We start from the raw sequence: 20,096 nt of genomic DNA on the forward strand, positions 1-20,096 counted from the left end.
CTCCTTGCAGGGATCTTGTACACAGACAAACAGCCAGTGCTGTGGTGCAGCACATGTCCCTTGGTGTTTATGGGTTCAGCTGTGAAGATTCTCTTAATGACCCCGAGATATGTTAGAAAGTTTTGTTCCCAGCCCACTGCTCAAAGAAGCAGTCAGAGCTCTTCATTTCTCGGTCTCAAAGTTGTTTATTGCTCCTTACCTTTAAAATTCTTTCTCCTGCCCTGCCCAGGTCCCTCCAGCAGGACAGTCAGAGGCACTCTGCCTGCCCCAGGGCAGTGTTATCTTTTTATACTAAAAACTACGTGTACAATATTTACAGTTACTTCCCAACACCCATCACCTGTGTTAGACACTGAGCTTCTACTCTAAACCAGTCCAAAAGTGCCACCATCACCCAGAAGATGGAGGCCAAGAAGAAGAAGGAGAAAGGCTGGACATGCCCAGATTCCTCCATCTTGCCCCCTGAACCCCCATTCTAAAAACCCCAAAATCTATGAAATCTACTATGGTAGTTTTCAGTATAAAAAGATAACACTGCCCTGGGGCAGGCAGAGTGCCACTGACTGTCCTGCTGGACAGACCTGGGCAGGAGAAAGAATTTTACAGATAAGGAACAATAAACAACCTTGAGACTGAGAAATGAAGAGCTCTGACTGCTTCTTTGAGCACCGGGCTGGAACAGAGACTTTGTGACACATCTCGGGGTCACTGTGAGCAGCTGGAGATCGCACACATAGTGATGCTATTTGGATTTTGTCTTTTTTTCTATGTTCTCTGTATTCTTTACACATATATTTGTAGCTCTCTAGCCTCTTGTATTAGTGACCAGTTTCCCCAGTAATTTTCCATAGTCTTTCTGTAAACAAAGAGAAAGATTCCAGAGCTCCAAGCCCCAGGGGTACAGAGCCCCCGTGCTTTCTTGGCTCTTTCCTGGCTCCCAGGTTGAGAGCAGCTCTTGGAGATAATGTCATGGACAAAGTGCACCAGCACCAAGGGAGGGCTCCAGAGAAGGGGCTGGACCTGGGGTGGGGAGTTGCATCACCACTTGTCCTCCTAATTGGTGCTTTATTGTCAATTATGCTGATTTGCTAAACTTAGACAAACTGTACTCCTCCTGTGTGAGTGGGCTTTTGTGGACATCTTTCCACAACTGCCCGTGAATGCTTCCAAATAAAACATCCCTTTTATATTAACTCTGTCACAGACATCTATTATGAAAAATAGTGCCCCAATGCCCAGGCCCCTCGTAGCCATGGCTGCCTTAACAAGCTTGGTGGATTTCAGCTCTTTAGTGATTATCAGCTCTCTTAGGATCTCAGCTCCTGCTTGCTAAGGCACCTGTGGGCTGGAGGGAAAAGCAGATGAGAGAGGAGAAGAAGGAATAGTGCTGGTGGTTTCACAGTGCTGGTTTTATTGAAGGGTCTGTGACGGCTCTTCTTCTCCCGAATGGGCTAAAACAGCCCATTTTTGTAGGGTGTAAGGGGATCCAAACTTGTCCAATAGTAGGGGTTAGGGGAAAAGTGACCTATGGGGTTACAGAGATAAGCTGGGGTCCGAGAGGCGGCAGACAGGAGCTTATTTTGATATTTCATCCTGACTCAAAAATTCCTACTGTTAAGTCTCAGCCTTCCACAGAGCCCTAGCCAATTCCATCGAGCCTGCTACACTGACCTATGCATTTCTTTTGCCACAAAACACTGTTAAAGCTGAGAGCACACTAACAAGGGCCTACTATCACCAGGTCTAGCTGTTCCCACATTCCCCTCAGAGGAGAAGGGCAGCTGCAGGGAAGGTGCCCAGGGACAGGCCAGAGGCCCCGAGCACACAGAGACAAAGGAGGCGCCCTCTGAATGCTGGGGAACTGCTTCACTGTGGATTTGTGGAGCTCCTGTAACCAGAGGCACTCCAAAGGCACCTGGACACAGCTGGGCAGGGAGAGGGGCTGGACACAGAGACATCACCAGCAGTGACAACTCTGGAACCACTCTAAAGGATCTCCCTGACGGCTGGGAAGCCACAGCTCTGGGCCCATTTTCACTGCTCTCCATGAAGGTGATACCAGCTCCAAATCACAGACCTCTCCCTGCCCAGGAGAACAGCCAGGATAGGAAAAGTGACAGAAACTGAATATCTTTGCAGTTCTCCAGAGAAACAAAAAGGTGTATGTAAGTCACACTCTTTGTCTCCCTCCTTCTGACCCTGAACCTGGGAGGGGCCATGAACCAGAACCTGCCACCTCAAACTGTTCCCTGTGCTCCAGCTCAACCTCCATTTCACACCTGCCCAGACAAACTAGAAAAAAAAAGGTTTTATTATAGCTTTTTCTATATAAATAGAAAAAAAAAGCAGCATTTTACAGAGGTGAAACCCTCAGCCTGGGTTCCAGCTGGGTGAGGGCTGATGCTGGACCCAAACCCAGCAGATGAAGGCATCCCCATGACCTTGTGAGGGAAGGGCTGTGTGCCCCCAGAGCTTCTGGGGCTGCTCAGCTCATTTTCTTGCGCTTGCGCTGTCCCTCTGGTGCCTTCTGCGTGGGCAGGGGCAGGGACAGGGTGCCCAGCTTGTGGCTCTGGTCATTCTCCAGCCCTGGCACCCCCTTGGCCTTGGACACCTTGAGCCGCAGCGCCTTGGCGATGTCCAGGATCCTGGAAAGCAGGAGAAATGCCAGAAATGCCCTGTGGCTGACCCCTCGGAGGGCCCCGAGGTGTCTCTGTGCACAGACGTGGACTCCTGGAAAAGCTTAGTCCCAGAAAGAAAAAGGCAAAACGGATAGAAACCAATAGCAGATTGCTCTTAAACCCACTAAATCCACCACTTCTGGTCAAAGAATAGAGTATAACTGTGGGCAAAATAAGTGGTGCAATCAAAACCGATGAGGAAGCTTGAAAACCAAGCAGTGCCCAAGGGCTTTGGTAAGAGCCAGCAACAAGTGAAGTTTTGGCCAGAAAGCCTGATCCAATGCACTCTGCAGGGCCAGGGAGAGCAGCACAGCTGGAGCAGAGCTGCAGCTGCCAGGGAAATGCAGGTCCTGCACCCACAGACTACTGCCTGTCCTTGCCCTGCCCAGGTCCAGAGCCACTCCAGAGCTATCCCAGGGTCCTGGCAGGTGTGGAGGAACAGGAGACTCACCTGCTCTCTGAGAGCTTCAGGTCATTCTGCAGGACGGTGAGATCTGTCTGGAAGTTGTTAATGTGCAGAGCCAAGGCAATGGCATAGGCGGTGATTTTGGCCTTCATGGAGGCAGAGATTAAATTCTGGATGCTGTGTGGCAAGAGGCAGAACTCGTGAGATGTGTCTGTGGCCCCTCAAGCTGAGCTATGCCTGTGCCAGGAGCACCACACAGCATCCCTCACCTGCCATTGTTGTAGGTCAGCGAGGTGAAATTCTTCATGAGTTTCTTGCTGATGATGTGTGGGCATTCGGGACCCATTGGATCTAAGGCAGAAAGGGGCAGTGCAGAGCAATGAGGAGCACACAGCCTGCTTTGCACAGCAGCACATGCATCATCCTGACACTTAGCATGGAACAGCAGAACGTGTGTGACCCACTGGGATCACTGAGCCCAGCCCCAGCAATCCCAGCACTTAGGGGATAATTCCAGGAATTTCTTCCCAGGAACACAATAAACCTAAAACAAACCTCAGTGCTTCACTTCTAGGTCTCTTAATTCTTCAGGCCTGAGAGAATCCCAACAGCTTTTATTTTCTTACTAAAAGCAGCCTCCCAGTTCCATTGCATACAATCTAAAATGCACACACACTTATGCATTATTTCTTTTGCCACAAACACTGTTAAAGCTGAGATCACCCTAACAAGTCCCTGCTATCACCAAGTTTAGTCATTCCCACCTTCCCTTTAGACAAGTCCTATGGGTGACTGCTGTGTCATGGCAACACAGTAAATTTAAAGCCAGGTTTGCCAGTTCCTCCTCCCTCAGCCTGGCCAAGGACTGACAAAGACAGACACACAAGTTCTAAAGAGGATGGCAAGTCTGGAAAATCTCGGCCAAGATGTTTTGTGTGGTGTTCCTTCAAAAGCAGGACCCTGAGCATGGCAGGGGCATGATCCCCACACTCAGCTGGTAGGCAAAGGATGATGAAGACACTCCCACACGCATCTGTTTATGAGCTGAAAACTCTCTTACGCTTCTTCTTGATCACTTTCTGCTGGCTGAACTTGATGAGGGTGTCCAGGAACCACAGGCATCTGGCTTTGTGGTCCCTGCTCTTCTCATCAGTGGGCAGGAACTTCAGCTCCTCCAAAACAAAGGAGCAGAGGCTGCAGGAAAGAGAGGGGGAGTTCAGCTGCCGCTGCTGCTGCTGCGCACACAGGTGTCCCCCGCATTCCCCGAGGCAGGGGCTGCTCTGCCCTCCCTCTGCCCCGAGCTGTGGCACGGGCAGCAGCAGCCCCAGTGCCCCTCAGCCCCTGCAGTGCCCTTACCTTCTCTCCTCTGCCCTCTTGGCCATCTCCTCTGCAGTGATGCTGGCCAGGGCGGCTGCAGGCACCCGCAGCGCCTCGTACTCGGCAGGAGACAGGACTGGCAGGAGCTTAAGGACAACAACAGGCCTGGCCTCGCCCTCCCAGCAGGGCAGCTCTGCCACACTCGACTCAGGAGATGGGCAGGGCAAGGGGATGGAGCCTCCGACGGGCTGTGGCACAAGCACAGCCCACCAACACTCCCCGTGGAATGCTCCCAGCAGAGGGAGAGCATCCTGCTCTGTCGCAGACATCTTTTATGAAAAACCCTTTCCTTAGGATTTTTCCTCCTGAGAAGATAAGAGGCCTCAGGAACAAAATGTAAATAGTGATTATCTGCTGCTGTGGAATGCAACAGGTGCATCTGGGATTGGTGTTTCTAATTAATGGCCAATCACAGTGAGCTGGCTTGGACAGAGAGTCCAAGCCACAAGCCTTTCTTATCATTCCTTCCTATTCTATTCTTAGCCAGCCTTCTGATGAAACCTGTTCTTCTATTCTTTTAGTATATTTTAATGTAATATATACCATAAAATAATAAATCAGCCTTCTGAAACATGGGGTCAGATCCTCATCTCTCCCCTCATCCTAAGACCCCTGTGAACACGGTCACACTGCTCTGCACAGGAACAGACAGGAATGCTCCCAGCAGAGGCAGAACATCCTGCTCTGCACAGGAACAGGGCAGGAATGCTCCCAGCAGAGGCAGAACATCCTGCTCTGCACAGGAATGGGCAGGAATGCTCCCAGGTGAAGCAGGGCATCCTGCTCTGCACAGGAACAGACAGGACATGGCACCTGCAGCCCCAAAACCCCAGGGCAGCATCACGTCAGTCCCAGCTCCTGGCCTGTGAGGGGCAAGGGCTCAGCTGGCCCCCAGCACAGCTCCGTGGGGACTGAAGCCCCAGTGCACAGAAAAGATACTGTCCTCAAACCTGTACACGTGCTCTGGCCGCTGGGCGTCCTCGTGGCACGGCGGGAGGAAGGCAGAGATGTTCTGCACATCGTCCTGGGCCATGTCCTGCATCAGCCCTGGGGAGGGAACCGGCACAGGAGCACTTGGGTCGTGATAACCAAAATGCAGAGAGCAGCAGCACAACCCAAACCCTTCCGTTAGGAGCAAGTTCACTCAAATGGGTCAACACTACTTCGGTCACAGCTGGAGTTTTAGACATTTACAACTTCTCTCAAGAACATTCTTGTCACAGACATCTTTTATGGAAAATCCTTCCTTAGGATTTTTCCTGCTGAGAAGCCTCAGGAACAAAATGTAAACACTGATTATCTGCTGCTGTGAATGCAACAGGTGCATCTGGGATTGGCTCATGTTACTTGTTTCTAATTAATGGCCAATCACAGTCAGCTGGTTTGGATTCTCTGTCCGAGCCACAAGCCTTTGTTATCATTCCTTTCTATTCTTAGCTAGCCTTCTTAGAAAATCCTTTCTTCTAATCTTTTAGTATAGCTCTAATGTAATATATATAATAAAATAATAAATCAGCCTTCTGAAACATGGAGTCAGATCCTTGCGTCTTCCCTCATGCTAAGACCCCTTTGAACACGGTCACACCTTCTGGTCATAAAAATTTAGAAAGGCCACTCCAGACTAGAGAAACATCTAGGCACGGATGGCACAAAGATGCGGCAGAGCACAGTTCTGGCACCTGTGTTCTGTGCACACCCACTTGGCACAGAGCAGCTCTGAGAGCACAGTCAATATCCACCCTGGAACAAAAGGGATGAAAGGTGGTGGGGTCTACCAGCCAACAGACATCTCTCCTGTTCCTGCCAGTGACACTCCCAGGGTCCCAGAACTGCTCTGGAGGGGTCTTGTGTGCCCTGTTGCCCAGGTGCCCCCTCCTGCCACAGCCTGGAAGCCCCCAGGGACAGTGACACCACGCTGTGCTATGATGGGGTCCCAAGGCTGCACCACTGTTTTGGGTAAGAAGGTGCCTTTTCAACAGCCATGCCACAGAGCTCAGACCAGCTAAAGGCACTGCCTTTATGCCAGTGAAGCCAACCCACAGGAGCTTCCAAAGCAGGCAGGAGGGACACCGATGTCACAGGGACCTTCCCTCACTCAGCTAACTCCAACACCAAGCCCAGCAGGACCAGAAAGCAGCAGTTCCTCTCCCATGTACCCATCCCAGCTGCTGACCAGCTACTTCCTCATCACTTACAGAAAAGCCCTCTTCTTCCAGCCGCACTTGGCATGGACAGACAGCAAAAGGCACTTCAGGCTGTCGTGCTCCCAGCCCGAGGCACAGCCCCCTCACCTGTCACTCCCTTGGCATCGATGACGTTGGCAGCCGCCTTGGTGACAGCCGTGCTCACGATGTCGCTGCCCACGGCGTTCATGCGGCGCGAGCTCAGGGCTCGCTTCTGCTTGCTGGTGCCAAAGGCCTCGATGCACAGATCCATCTGCACGGGGCACAGCACACGCTGCAGCACCCTGAGCAGCCCGGGGAACACCAACCCCCTGCTCCTCGCGCAGACACGGCCTCCAGGAGAGCTTCACACTCCTCATGAGGCAAAGCCTGCGCTGTCTGCGAGGGCAGCCCAAAGTAACCAGGACAACCAGGAACCCAGGGGAATCAGGGAAACACTCCTGAGCCAGGCAGTGTCACTGTCACATTGCCTGAAAAATCCCTTCACCGGGATTTATCGCCTGGGAAGCTGAGAAGCCTCAGAGAGAAATGAAAACAATATTATCTGATTGCTTCTCCTGTGTTTGCTGCTTTGGAATGTGTTTGGAGATTGTTTACCCACAGGTGATTTCACTGGATTCTGCTGAGTTGTTTTAACTTAATGACCAATCACAGTCCAGCTGTGTTGGACTCTGGAGAATCATGAGTTTTACATTATTACCTTGTTAAGCCTTCTGTAAGTGTCCTCTCTGTAGTCTTTAGTATCATATCATATAATATCAAATCAATATCATATCAGTATCATACAATACCATATAATATAATATAATATAATATAATATAATATAATATAATATAATATAATATAATATAATATAATATAATATAATATAATATAATATAATATAATATAATATAATATAATATAATATAATATAATATAATAACATAATAATATAACAATAATATAATATAATAATAGCGTATCATATAATATCGTATCAATATATCATGCAATACCATATAATATTTATATTACATTATATTATATAATATAAATACAACAATATGATACAGTACAAATATAAGATATAATAAAATATAATAATATATAATAATATAATAATGATATAATATTATATCATATCAATATATCATCAATATTATATCAATATAATACAATATCATATCAGTATCATATCACATCAATTTAATACAATATAAAATCAATATCATATCATACTACATCAGCCTTCTAAGAACATGGAGTCAGATTCATCATTCCTGCCTGCCACGGGCCCCAAAAACCACCCCAAGGCCATGCCTGTGCTGCCTCGTGGGCATGGGGGGAACGCTGGGCCTGCAGAGGTTTGCCCTGCCAGCCCCACGGCCAGCACCTGCCCCTGTCAGCCAGAGCACAACAGGGCACAGCTCCCAGCTTTACCTTCTCCCTGTAGGATTTGGTCTGGTAGTCCTTGGTGTCGTCAGGCATCACGTTATCTGCAAAACAGCAAGAGCCACAGTGCCTGGGCAGGGAGTGCCTTCAGCCCTGTCACTGACAGACTGGCACAGCCTCCTCCGTGTCACCTGGCTGCTTAAAGGGCACGCCAAACATGAAAATCTGGAATAAAAAAGGCCTTTTCTACAAACCCCATGGGTGCAACACACGGACTGTGGCCAAACGCACATCCTGCTGCACAGGGTAAAAACCAGCTACCAAAAGATGTGATCTTTTGGGTTCTTATCCTGGGTTCAATGGCAAAAAACAGTCCTGCTGGATAAAACCTGGCTGGGTTTTTTTTTTTTTAATTACTTTTGTTTGGGGTTTTTTTTTTTTTTTTTTTTTTGTTTGTTTCGGGGTTTTTTTTTGTTTTGTTTTTTTTTTTTTTGGGGGGGGGGATTTTGTTCTGGGTTTGGTTTTTTTTTTTTTTGTTATTCAGGGAACCAATTCCTGATGAGTGCCAGGCCTCCCCTCAGCAGAACACACCCAGAAAAGGCTGCACTTGAGCAGTGACACTCTGTGAGTGACTCCCACCCCAGCCCGTGCTCCCCTCTCCTGGCACACCAAGGAATGAGGCAGGGAGGGGAAGGACAGAGCAGCCCAGCAGCTGTGACTGCCAGCACACTCACCTGAGAGCAGGGGCTGCATGTTGAACATTTCAGCATTGTAGACATCCATCTGCCCAGAGCTCTTGTCCAGCACTCCAACAAAGTACCTGGGGAGAAGGGGGGCAGTGGTGAGTGAGAGGCAGAGCAGTGGAAATGATTTAAATTACAAAGTCTTCCCACACCCCAGCTCTCCTGCCTTCACATGCAGCACTGTAAATAAATCTCCAAGGCACGTGGACATATAAAAACAGAAAGACTTGATACTCTCAGTAAATGCAGAACTCTTGAAACAACTGAATTGGGTGAAGTGTAGGTACCAGAGTTCTGCTATCTTCAGTATGCCAGGACTTGATGGCAAATTTTAAATTTCCTCTCGGAGCTCAGGATCAACAGAGATGCAGGTAAGCAGCACTTCAGCCCTCAGAATCACCTGTTCACCATTGTTCAGAGGCAGGAGCACTCAAATCTGCCCACAAACAGCCCTGAACTCACAGCTGCACCCCACACATTTGTTAAACTGCATTTATCTCTGCAAGCCCAAGCAGGAACAAACCCTTGGTGCTCCTTTTTCAGCATCTCACACTGACACTGCTCCACTGAGGATGCACCTCTGCTGGATCAGCGCTCAGGCAGAACTGAGGCTGGTGAGGGCATTTCTGAGAGGCTCTGCAGGAGGGAAGCCAGGTCCTTGTGCAGAACCTCTCACCTGGAAGGGCCCCACAGCACTGACCCTCCAGCTGCTGATGGAGGCAGCTCCTCCATCCCAGCTCCCTCCTGCACCCTCACCCCAGGCCTCACAGGAGGGCTTCAACCCAGCCTGATTTACGCAGCACAGCTCCCGCCAGGTGTGCACCAACACCCAGGGACTCCTGCCCCAATCCCTGAGCCCAGGGAGGGAGCCCTGAGACAGGGAAGGCAAAGGGAGAAACGGAAAGGGAAAAAAAGGAAAAAGAGAAGGGAGCTCTGTGTATGAGCAGCCACGTGCTGCTCCCCCTGCCCCATACCTGCACAGGGAGTTGCACCTCATGACCTGGCTGCCAAAGTTGTGTCCCACGTAGCAGAGCCGCTCCGTCTCCGAGACCTGGGGAAGCAGAGAGACCCAGGAAAGGGCTGAGGGAAACCAGGAGAGACCCTTGGGAAGGGCTGAGGGAAAGCAGCACTAGAAAGCACCTACTGATTGCAGGCTCAGCCCCCTCCTCACTGAGAGCCCCCCTTGGGACGCACCTGAGCTGAACAAAGAGCCCTTGGGAGATTTCCCAGCGAGGGCAGAACACACTGGGATCCATTGCCAGGTGTGCCCCACGAGCTGGGCAGCAGCTCCCCAGGGCTCAGCGTGTCCCTGCTGTGCCAGCTGCCCCTGCAGGGTCCCTCAGCCAGCCCAGGACATTCCCTATGTAACACACTGGGCCAAACTCTGATTGTTTAACAAAATCTGCTGCAGAGCTCGGCACAGATCCTCACACTCCCACACTGGTTTGGGTTGGAGGAGACCTTAAAGCCTCTCTATGCCACCCCAGCCATGGCAGGGACACCTTCCCCTGCCCCAGGTGCTGCCAGCCCCGGTGTCCAGCCCGGCCGTGGGCAGTGCCAGGGATGCAGGGTGGGCACTCACTGCCAGGCCTGCCCGCCCGCACAGCCAGGAGCTTCCCGCCGCGACGGGAGGGAAGGCGCTGCTCGGCGGGATCGCAGCCGGGAGCTCCCTGCTGGAGCCGGGCCCGCTCCCGGTCTGCACCGGGCCTGCAGCGCACGGGGGTAATTAACGACATTTGCCACTTTTAGCCCGTTATCCGGCTATGGCCTCGCTGTGTACAACTATCACTGCATCCGAAAGTCTCCGTGCCCGGTGTCCCGCAGCCCCCGCGGCCTCACCAGGATCCGGCGGTGCCTCTTCCGCGGGTGCGCCGAGTCCCGGTTCCGGTACGCGGTGAACTGCAGCGATTCGGGCCGCTCCAGCCTCCCGTTGGCGAACCGCACTGCGGGACAGGAAGCCGTGAGCTCCGGGGCCGGCCGCGGGGCCCGTGACTGACCTGACCCGCCCCGCACCCCCGGCCCGCTCCCACTCACCGAGCGCCGCCGGCCGCTCGCCCTCGGGGTCCCCGCGGTAGCGCCAGGTGGCGGTGGCGGTGGCCATGGCGAGGCGCTGGGTGCGCCGGGGATGCGGAGATGCGCGGTGCGGTTCCCACGCCGCTCCCGGTCCCGGCCCCACTCCTCCGCCTCTTCCGCCGCCGCCTCCCGTCGTGGCAATAAACTCAGGTCCGATTGGGCCAGGTGAGGCTGTGCCAGGGCGTAGCAGTAACGAGGCCGCGGATTGGCTGCGAGCAGGGCCCGAGCCGGCAGCGGCCGGAAGTGACGCGCTGTGTCGGCGCGGCGGGGCGGGGCGGGCGGGGCCGGAGCGGCGGGAGCGGGGCCGGGGCCGAGCCCAGTCCCAGGCCCGAGCCAGGCCTAGCCCGAGCCTGACCCGAGCCTCGCACGGCCCTTCCCGCGTGGACACCGCAGGTGAGCGGGGCGGGGGGCGGCGCTCAGGCGGACACCGGTGACCCCGGCGTCGGGCGGGACCGGGGCTCTCCGGTCTCCCCTTTATGTCCCGTGCGTGGCGCAGAGCGGAGTCTCCCGGTGCCCGGAGCCGATGGCGCGCTGGGTGCAGGTGCCTCTCGGGCAGGGGCGCGCACCGTGGCTGGTCCCGGTGATGCTCAAGGGAATAAACCGGGCAAAACAAGGCAGAGTCTGGGGAGGAGCACCGTCAGCAGCGGACACCGGTATCCACCGCCAGTTACCGGCCGCGCTTCTCAAACGCTCTGCGTTACTCCGTGTTCCCCGCGCTGTTCCGGTGGTACCCGGTGATGCTCCCCGTGTTCTGAGTCCATCCAAGGACACTCGGGGGGATCCCTGGGATGTCCCGGGCAGGGCGAGCAGCAAACACAGCAACGAGCAGGAAGGGAAAAGCAGCAAACCCTCCGCGTCTGAGCGTAGACTTTCTGAATCAGCCGGCCTGCATTTGATCCCTCATCAAAACTGTGGTTGTGGCCGTGTGATCTTTTTTTGGCTGCTTTATGGTCCTGTGCCCGTCGATGCTGTGGCGTTGCTGCTGGAAAGTAAAGCACAGGAACTCGAGTGTGTGTGTGCCTTGGGCACGCAAATCTCACAAACACACTTGTCTGTTTCTCATGAGGAACAGTGGGCATATTGCCGAGGGCCACCGTGTAGTGTTGAAATGAATCCACTGAGATTCTCATTAACTAACTCTGTTAATGAGAGTTAGAGAAGGAGCTGCCGTGTGTGCTGTGGCCCCGTGGAGGGTCACCCACCGGTGTGAGCAGGGAGCCAGAGGGGCAGCACGCTGTAGCTGTGATCACACCGAGGGTTTTACTCGTGGCTGTGAGGGCACCCACTGTGGCACAGCCTGGGCTCTCACTGCTCTGCCTTGTCCTCCAGACTGCTGGCTTTGCTGCTGTGCCACTGTGGTGGTGGCACGCTCAGGCCTGTTACTGTTTGTTTGCCTCTCAGCTGTCACATTTTGTGTTCAAAAATGCCAGCTTTGGGAGTTGGAGAGGAGGGTTTGAGTCCTTTCTTCCTGAGATGGGGGTAACTCTAAGAAGGGGTTTAGTCTTCAATCTTTGCCTTACAAGACTGTTGCTATAGGACACAAAGTAAGACAAGTGCACACACCGCTGTTCTCAAGGTGAAGGAAAAAAGGGAACTTTATTTCCTGACTCCAACATTTACGGATTTCCAAAAGTGGCAGTGGATTGGAGGGTGACAGTGCCACCTCTCCAATGACACTGGTCAAACCAACAGTGCATCAACTCTCTCCTCCTCCATAAAGGAATGCAAAACAATAAGTTATTTACAGAAAGTGTGTGAGAAAGTTCACTACAAGAATGTGAACATAGGAAGGCTTAGAAAATCGTAAAAAATCAGGGTGACACAGGACCGATGTCTTTATAAACTATTAAGAGTTAATTAGAGTTTGAGTAGTTTGTTTTCTGGGATGGCTGAGAGGGTGATGAGACTAGAATGACTGTGAAGTAAGTGAAAGAGGCTTGGTTGCCAGGTTCACTGCAGCCTGACCAGGACTCAGCCACAGGATCATACAGCAGTTTGGCCTGGGAGGGCACCTTGTCTTGTTCCAGCTTCTGCCATGGCAGGGACACCTCCCACTGCCCCAGGTGCTGCCAGCCCCAGTGTCCAGCCTGGCCTTGGGCACTGCCAGGGATCCTGCTTGCTGTGCTAAAGTAGAATGCAACATGGAGATGGTTTAGCCAAGGTGAGGATGTTTGGGTCCCTTGCCTGTCAGGGCAAAGACGAGTGTGTGTTTGTGTGTGTGTTGGACTGTTGTGACGGTGCTCACAGGGGTCCCAGGAAGAGGGAAGAGACTGACTCCAGAGGATCTGACTCCATATTTCAGAAGGCTTGATTTATTATTTTATTACATATATTACATAAAAACTGTACTAAAAGAATAGAAGAAAGGATTTCATCAGAAGGTTAGCTAATAGAAAAAGAAGGAATGATAACAAAGGCTTGTGGCTTGGACAGAGTCCGAGCCAGCTGACTGTGATTGGCCATTAATTAGAAACAACCACATGAGACCAATCACAGCTGCACCTGTTGCATTCCACAGCAGCAGATAACCATTGTTTGCATTTTGTTCCTGCAGCCTCTGAGCTTCTCAGCAGCAAAAATCCTGAGGAGAGGATTTTCCATAAAAGGTGTCTGTGACAGACTGTCACGGGACAGTCAGGGGAGAATCAGAGGTGAGGGCAGTTCTGTGCAGTTGTAAGCAGGAGTGAGTGCATGGCAGATTCAGTTTAGATGCAATGTACGTGGTACAGTGTAATAAAGCAATCCTTTGGCCTTCTGATGGTGGAGTCAGATGCATCATCCTCTTTCCCCTTTGCTGGAGTCGCCTTTGATTTACAATGCAGCCGCCCTGCTCAGCCCTCACCGCCTCTCCTCTTGTGTTCTGCAGGACCATGGATTTCCCGGGGCACTTTGAGCAGGTCTTCCAGCAGCTCAACTACCAGCGGCTGCACGGGCAGCTGTGCGACTGCGTCATCGTGGTGGGCAACCGGCACTTCAAGGCGCACCGCTCGGTGCTGGCCGCCTGCAGCACGCACTTCCGCGCGCTCTTCACCGTGGCCGAGGGCGACCAGAGCATGAACATGATCCAGCTGGACAGCGAGGTGGTGACGGCCGAGGCCTTCGCCGCGCTCATCGACATGATGTACACCTCCACGCTGATGCTGGGCGAGAGCAACGTCATGGACGTGCTGCTGGCCGCCTCGCACCTGCACCTCAACTCGGTGGTGAAGGCCTGCAAGCACTACCTGACGACGCGGACGCTGCCGCTGTCGCCGCCCAGCGAGCGCGCGCAGGAGCAGAGCGCGCGGCTGCAGCGCTCCTTCATGCTGCAGCAGCTGGGGCTCAGCATCGTCAGCTCGGCGCTGGGCTCGGCGCAGGGCGCCGAGGAGCCGGCGGGCGCGGCGGGCGCGGCGCTGCGCGGCGGGCTGGAGCAGCGCGCCGCCTTCCCCATGCGCCGCCTGCACAAGCGCAAGCAGTCCTCCGAGGAGCGCGCCCGCCAGCGCGCGCGGCCCGCCCTGGACGAGCCCGGCGCGGACGGCGCCCCCGAGAGCGGGCAGCCCGTCGTGCACTCCCGCGAGGACTTCTTCTCGCCCGACTCGCTCAAGATGGTGGAGAACGCCAAGGGCGACGCCGTGGCCGATAACCAGGAGGACAACACCATCATGTTTGACCAGTCCTTCGGCGCTCAGGAGGACGCCCAAGTGCCCAGCCAGTCAGACAATGGTGGGGGGAACATCTCCCAGATGTCCATGGCGTCACAGGCCACACAGGTGGAAACCAGCTTCGAGCAGGAGGCTGCTGCTGAGAAGAGCAACTTCCCCTGCGAAAACCCGGAGGTCAGCCTGAACGAGAAGGAGCACATGAGGGTGGTGGTGAAGTCGGAGCCCCTGAGCTCCCCGGAGCCCCAGGACGAGGTGAGCGATGTCACCTCCCAGGCGGAGGGCAGCGAGTCTGTGGAGGTGGAAGGAGGGGTGGTGAGTGCAGAGAAGATCGAGCTGAGTCCCGAGAGCAGCGACCGCAGCTTCTCAGACCCCCAGTCCAGCACCGACAGGGTGGGAGACATCCACATCATGGAGGTGTCCAACAACCTGGAGCACAAGTCCTCTTTCAGCATTTCGAATTTTTTGAACAAAAGCAGGGGAGGTGGCTTTGGCACCGGCCAGAACAGCGATGACAACATTCCCAACACCACCAGCGACTGCAGGATGGACAGCGACGCCCCGTACCTGATGAGCCCGGAGTCGGGGCCCGCCGGCAGCCACTCCGCCGCTGCCGTCTCACACGTGGAGAACCCATTCAGCGAGCCGGCGGACTCCCACTTTGTGAGGCCCATGCAGGATGTGATGGGCCTGCCGTGCGTGCAGACCTCCGGCTACCGAGCAGCGGAGCAGTTCGGCATGGATTTCCCCCGCTCGGGGCTGGGCCTGCACTCGCTGTCGCGGGCCATGATGGGCTCCGTGCGAGGCGGGGCGGGCGGCTTTCCTGGCTACCGGCGCATCGCCCCCAAGATGCCCGTGGTGACCTCGGTGCGGGGCTCGCAGCTGCAGGAGAGCTCGTCGGGCTCGCAGCTGATGCTGAACGGCGGCGCGTCCTTCGAGGGCGGGCACCTGTCGCAGCCGGGCCCGCCGCAGCTGACGCGCGCCTCGGCCGACGTGCTGTCCAAGTGCAAGAAGGCTCTGTCGGAGCACAACGTGCTGGTGGTGGAGGGCGCGCGCAAGTACGCCTGCAAGATCTGCTGCAAGACCTTCCTGACGCTGACGGACTGCAAGAAGCACATCCGCGTGCACACGGGGGAGAAGCCCTACGCCTGCCTCAAGTGCGGCAAGCGCTTCAGCCAGTCCAGCCACCTGTACAAACACTCTAAGACCACCTGCCTGAGGTGGCAGAGCAGCAACCTGCCCAGCAGCTTGCTGTGAGCGGAGCAGCCTGGCTGGCAGCCGGCGGGGACACACACAGAGCGGCGCGCCCGGCTCGGCACGGCACGGCTCGGCACGGCTCGGCTCTGCCTTTGGGGATATCCGGTACCTACCTCGCGGGTGCCGCCGCCGCCGGGAGCCGCGCGGCGGGATGGGGATGCGACCCCGCGGCGGGGATGGGGATGGGCATGGGACCCCCACGGCCACCAGCCCCTTTGCAGGGCAGAGGGGCGACAGCACGGGGGTCTCCTGACGTAGCACGGTCTGACAAACTGACGTGCGCGTTTCTTTTCTCTTTAGGTTTTTTTTTTTTTCCTTCTCTCTAAAGCATTTTGTAACAGTGAAAGCATTTAAATGATTACTGTAACATGAGTTGCTGCATTACGTGAGGATGGTGGTGCAGAGCCCTTACCTTTAAAAGAGAGAAACGGCTTAGGCTGCACCTGTCTGACATAATGCTTTAAGATACGCTAATTATGACAATAGTTCTAGGATTATGAATGTATGTTTGGCTGTTTTGTAGTAAAGGACACTGTGTAATCAAGGTGCTTAAATTAAATCCCAGACAAGTAACTTTTGGACCGCCAGGTGTACATATAACTTAACACAGCAAGATCTGGATATTTGGCTGTTTTTTTTTTTTTTTTTGTAGAAGCGAGTATTAAGTGGTAAGTGAAGTACTGTCTCTTGTTTGTGCTATTCCTAGCAGTATTTTAACCAGTTTGTATCTCCTATGTTACAATTCTATATACGCAGAAGTTTGAGCGGAGCTTGTCTTTGTCTGTTGTTTTGAAGGAGAGGGAATTTGTGATGGCTTTTTTGGCCACCTAAGGCAGCACCTCGCTGTTCCCAGATGCCCACAGCCCATCTGTCCCCGTTATGGGCGTGGGCATGTTGTCTTTTGCTCTTATCTCCAGGCTTTAATTTCCTGCCCCGCGCCCTGAGTGACTGTGGGTCTGTCCTTGGAGCAAATGGCTCCTGGGCCAGGAGGAGTCCTCCTCTGCCATATTGCACAGAATCACAGAGTATGCTCAGCTGGAAGGGAGCTCTCACTGTGTGCAGCTCCTGGCCTTGCAGGGGATACCCCAACCATCCCATTTGTGCCTGACACTTGTTCGCCTCAGGCAGCTTTGGGGTTGTGACCCTGTCCCTGGGGATCTTGTTCAGTGCCAGACCACCCTCTGGGTGCAAAACCTTTCCTGACAACCAACCTAGACCTCCCCTGCTACGCCCTCAGCCGTTTTCTCACGTCCTGTCCCTGGTCACGGGAGGGAGGAGCTCTGTGCCTGCCCTTGTGCTGCTCCTGAGGAGGATGATGAGGGCCCTGGTGAGGTCAGACCTCAGCGTGCTCTCCTCCAGGCTGAGCAAACCAAGTGCCCTCAGCTGCTCCTCGTGCAGCTTCCTCTCCAGAGCCCTGGCCAGCCCTCTGGCCTGTCTGGGCTGCCTCTAACAGCTTCTTTGGTGTGATGGTGCTCAAAACGGCCCCAGAGCAGGACAGGACAGGACAATCCCTCCCTGACCCTGCTGCTGACCCAGCCCCCAGGATGTGGCTGGCCCTGCTGGCTGCCAGGGCACGGCTGGCTCACATTCTGTGAAACGTCCTCCTCAAATCCACTTCAGACAGTGTCATAAAAGTACTTTCCCCCTTACATTTTAAAAAAAAGCTAATGGAAATCCAATTTTTTTAGAAATCGCACCGTACACATGCAGTAGAAGTTTATCTTTTTCTACATAAATCATGCAAATCTCTTTTTAATTTCCTCTTCTTTGGTGCCACCATCACTTAACGCTGCCTGCAGTCTCCTTTCTTCCTTGTCAAAGGCGCACACGCACTGTGCTCAGCATTGTTGAGTTTTAAAATAAGCTTGCAGAGCCTTTCTGCGTGTCCTTTTGCTCAGGTGAGACAGAGGATTCCCTGCACCTGCCCTGTCAGCAGGTGTTGTTTGCACCTTGGCCATCTGAAGAGTGCAGAAACATAGGAGATGGGTCGGTTAATTCCTTTAAAATGTTAATATTTTGCTATAGGATTTACTTAATGGTCATATCTCTGATTTTTTTTTTTTAAGCATTAAAATAACACTTTTTTGAAGCAGTGGGATATGCTGTGTTTTGTTTTAAATTTCAGTACTGGGGACTAACAGCACTGAGCTGCATAAACGCTCTCCCAAACATCAATAAAATGCAGTATTTTGTACTTTAATATTTTCTTCTGTTGCTTTTTTAAGTAACACTGTTTCATCTTCATTGCATTTCTAGTCTTTTGCATTGCAAGAACTAGGCTTTTTTTTTCACTTTGTGTTTCCTGTAATACTTTTGTTGATGAGATAGTATTTACACAGCACCTCTGAAATTCATGACCCGTGGTCACTGCTGCTCTCTGAATCCCTCATGGGAGTGTGAAAGATGCCAATCACTTGTTTATAAAATTTTAAAAGTTTAATAGTAATAAAATGGTTATAAAAAATAGTAATATAATTAGAGTAATAATAATTTGGACAATTTGAATTAGGACAATGTGAGACAACAAATACAATGAGTTACGGATGTCCAGGTACCACTTCCTGGGCAAAATAAGCCCGAAAAAGGACCCATGTTAACAGAGGATTAACCCTTAAAAGCAACAGCCTGTTGCATATTCATACACCTCATAAATTCCACTCAAACACAGGATTCTGTCCGGGCACTGTCAGCTTCTTCCTCTGAATCCTGACAGTGCCCTCGATGCGGGAAGAAGTTCATTTCTCCTGATAATGGGGCAATAAATTCTGTTTCTCTGAAAGATTCAGGTGTCCTGTGGCTGCTGTCTCACTGCAAGCCCTTTCTTTAGAAAAAGTACCCTACGTAGCATAGTTTCTATTTTAACATTTTTTATAACCTTAACTCAGTACTTAAGAGAATTAATACAGCATTACTTTCTAACACAACACATATAATACTCATTTTAATATTTGCGAAAATATCATAAAATGCATGCATTTTTCACAGGAGGATGTCTCAGGTGCAGGAGGTGTTTCTCTCAAGGGAGTTCTGGGATGGACACCCGAGCCCAGTGCTCCAGTGCCCGTGGCAGCTGATTTACCAGCTCGTGATGGATGGATGGATGGATGGATGATGGATGGATGGATGGATGGATGGATGATGGATGGATGGATGGATGGATGGATGGATGGATGGATGATGGATGATGGATGGATGGATGTGGATGGATGATGGAATGGATGGTGATGATGGATTGGATGGATGGATGGATTGGATGGATGGATGATGGATGGATGATGGAGAGATGATGATGATGGATGGATGGATGATGGATGGATGGATGAATGGATTGGATGATGGATAGGAGTGGATGATGGATGGATGGATGATGGATGATGGATGGATGATGGATGGATGGATGGATGGATGGATGGATGGATGATGATGGATGGATGATGATGATGATGGATGGATGGATGGATGGATGATGGATGGATGGATGGATGATGGATGGATGATGGATGGATGATGGATGGATGGATGATGGATGATGGATGGATGGATGATGGATGGATGGATGGATGGATGGATGGATGGAGGGATGGATGGATGGATGATGGATGGATGATGGATGGATGGATGATGATGGATGGATGGATGGATGATGGATGGATGGATGGATGGATGAGGGATGGATGGATGGATGGATGATGGATGGATGATGGATGATGGATGATGGATGGATGATGGATGGATGGATGGATGGATGGATGATGGATGGATGATGATGGATGGATGGATGGATGATGGATGATGGATGATGGATGGGATGGATGGATGGATGTGATGGTTTGGGATGGATGATGGATGGATGATGGATGGATGGATGATGGATGGATGGATGGATGGATGATGGATGGATGGATGGATGGATGATGGATGGATGGATGGATGGATGGATGATGGATGGATGGATGATGGATGGATGATGATGGATGGATGGATGGATGATGGATGGATGGATGGATGGATGATGGATGGATGGATGATGGATGGATGGATGGATGATGGATGATGGATGGATGGAGGGATGGATGGATGGATGGATGATGGATGAGATGATGGATGATGATGGATGGATGATGGATGATGGATGGATGGAGATGTAGGGATGATGGATGGATGGATGATGGATGGATGGAGGATGGATGATGGAGGGATGGATGGATGGATGGATGGATGGATGGATGGATGATGGATGGATGGATGGATGGATGGATGGATGGATGGATGATGGATGATGGATGGATGGATGATGGATGGATGGATGATGGATGATGGATGGATGATGGATGGATGGATGGATGGATGGATGGATGGATGGATG

General features: G+C 52.4%; 2 protein-coding genes across 2 annotated transcripts; one reads left to right on the forward strand and one right to left on the reverse strand.

Annotated features, from left to right (window-relative positions):
• Positions 1-1,369: 1,369 nt before the first annotated feature.
• Positions 1,370-10,972, reverse strand: POLR1E (RNA polymerase I subunit E). The gene is made up of 12 exons (XM_064736402.1): positions 10,797-10,972; positions 10,602-10,705; positions 9,737-9,813; positions 8,754-8,839; positions 8,068-8,123; positions 6,753-6,897; positions 5,401-5,508; positions 4,441-4,537; positions 4,145-4,278; positions 3,354-3,435; positions 3,130-3,261; positions 1,370-2,645 (listed from the first exon to the last, which is right to left on the reverse strand). The coding sequence occupies exons 1-12, from the start codon at positions 10,861-10,863 to the stop codon at positions 2,486-2,488; spliced, it is 1,248 nt and encodes a 415-aa protein (XP_064592472.1). The 5' UTR covers positions 10,864-10,972; the 3' UTR covers positions 1,370-2,485.
• A 121-nt stretch (positions 10,973-11,093) lies between these two features.
• On the forward strand, positions 11,094-17,995 carry ZBTB5 (zinc finger and BTB domain containing 5). The gene is made up of 2 exons (XM_064736572.1): positions 11,094-11,228; positions 13,702-17,995. The coding sequence occupies exon 2, from the start codon at positions 13,706-13,708 to the stop codon at positions 15,728-15,730; it is 2,025 nt and encodes a 674-aa protein (XP_064592642.1). The 5' UTR covers positions 11,094-11,228; positions 13,702-13,705; the 3' UTR covers positions 15,731-17,995.
• Positions 17,996-20,096: the final 2,101 nt, after the last annotated feature.

Source organism: Zonotrichia leucophrys, chromosome Z (genome assembly GCF_028769735.1).
Source record: "Zonotrichia leucophrys gambelii isolate GWCS_2022_RI chromosome Z, RI_Zleu_2.0, whole genome shotgun sequence".
In the NCBI taxonomy this organism is placed as follows: domain Eukaryota; kingdom Metazoa; phylum Chordata; class Aves; order Passeriformes; family Passerellidae; genus Zonotrichia; species Zonotrichia leucophrys.

What these genes read in the sequence shown, in the direction of transcription:
- POLR1E (XM_064736402.1), bottom strand. Translation starts at nt 10,863, where the DNA reads ATGGCCACCGCCACCGCCACCTGGCGCTACCGCGGGGACCCCGAGGGC. An exon ending in CGAGCGGCCGGCGGCGCTCG is followed by an intron (nt 10,706 to 10,796) that starts GTGAGTGGGAGC and finishes CCTGTCCCGCAG; the next exon opens with TGCGGTTCGCCAACGGGAGG. An exon ending in CTGAAGCTCTCAGAGAGCAG is followed by an intron (nt 2,646 to 3,129) that starts GTGAGTCTCCTG and finishes CCTGCTTTCCAG; the next exon opens with GATCCTGGACATCGCCAAGG.
- ZBTB5 (XM_064736572.1), top strand. Translation starts at nt 13,706, where the DNA reads ATGGATTTCCCGGGGCACTTTGAGCAGGTCTTCCAGCAGCTCAACTAC.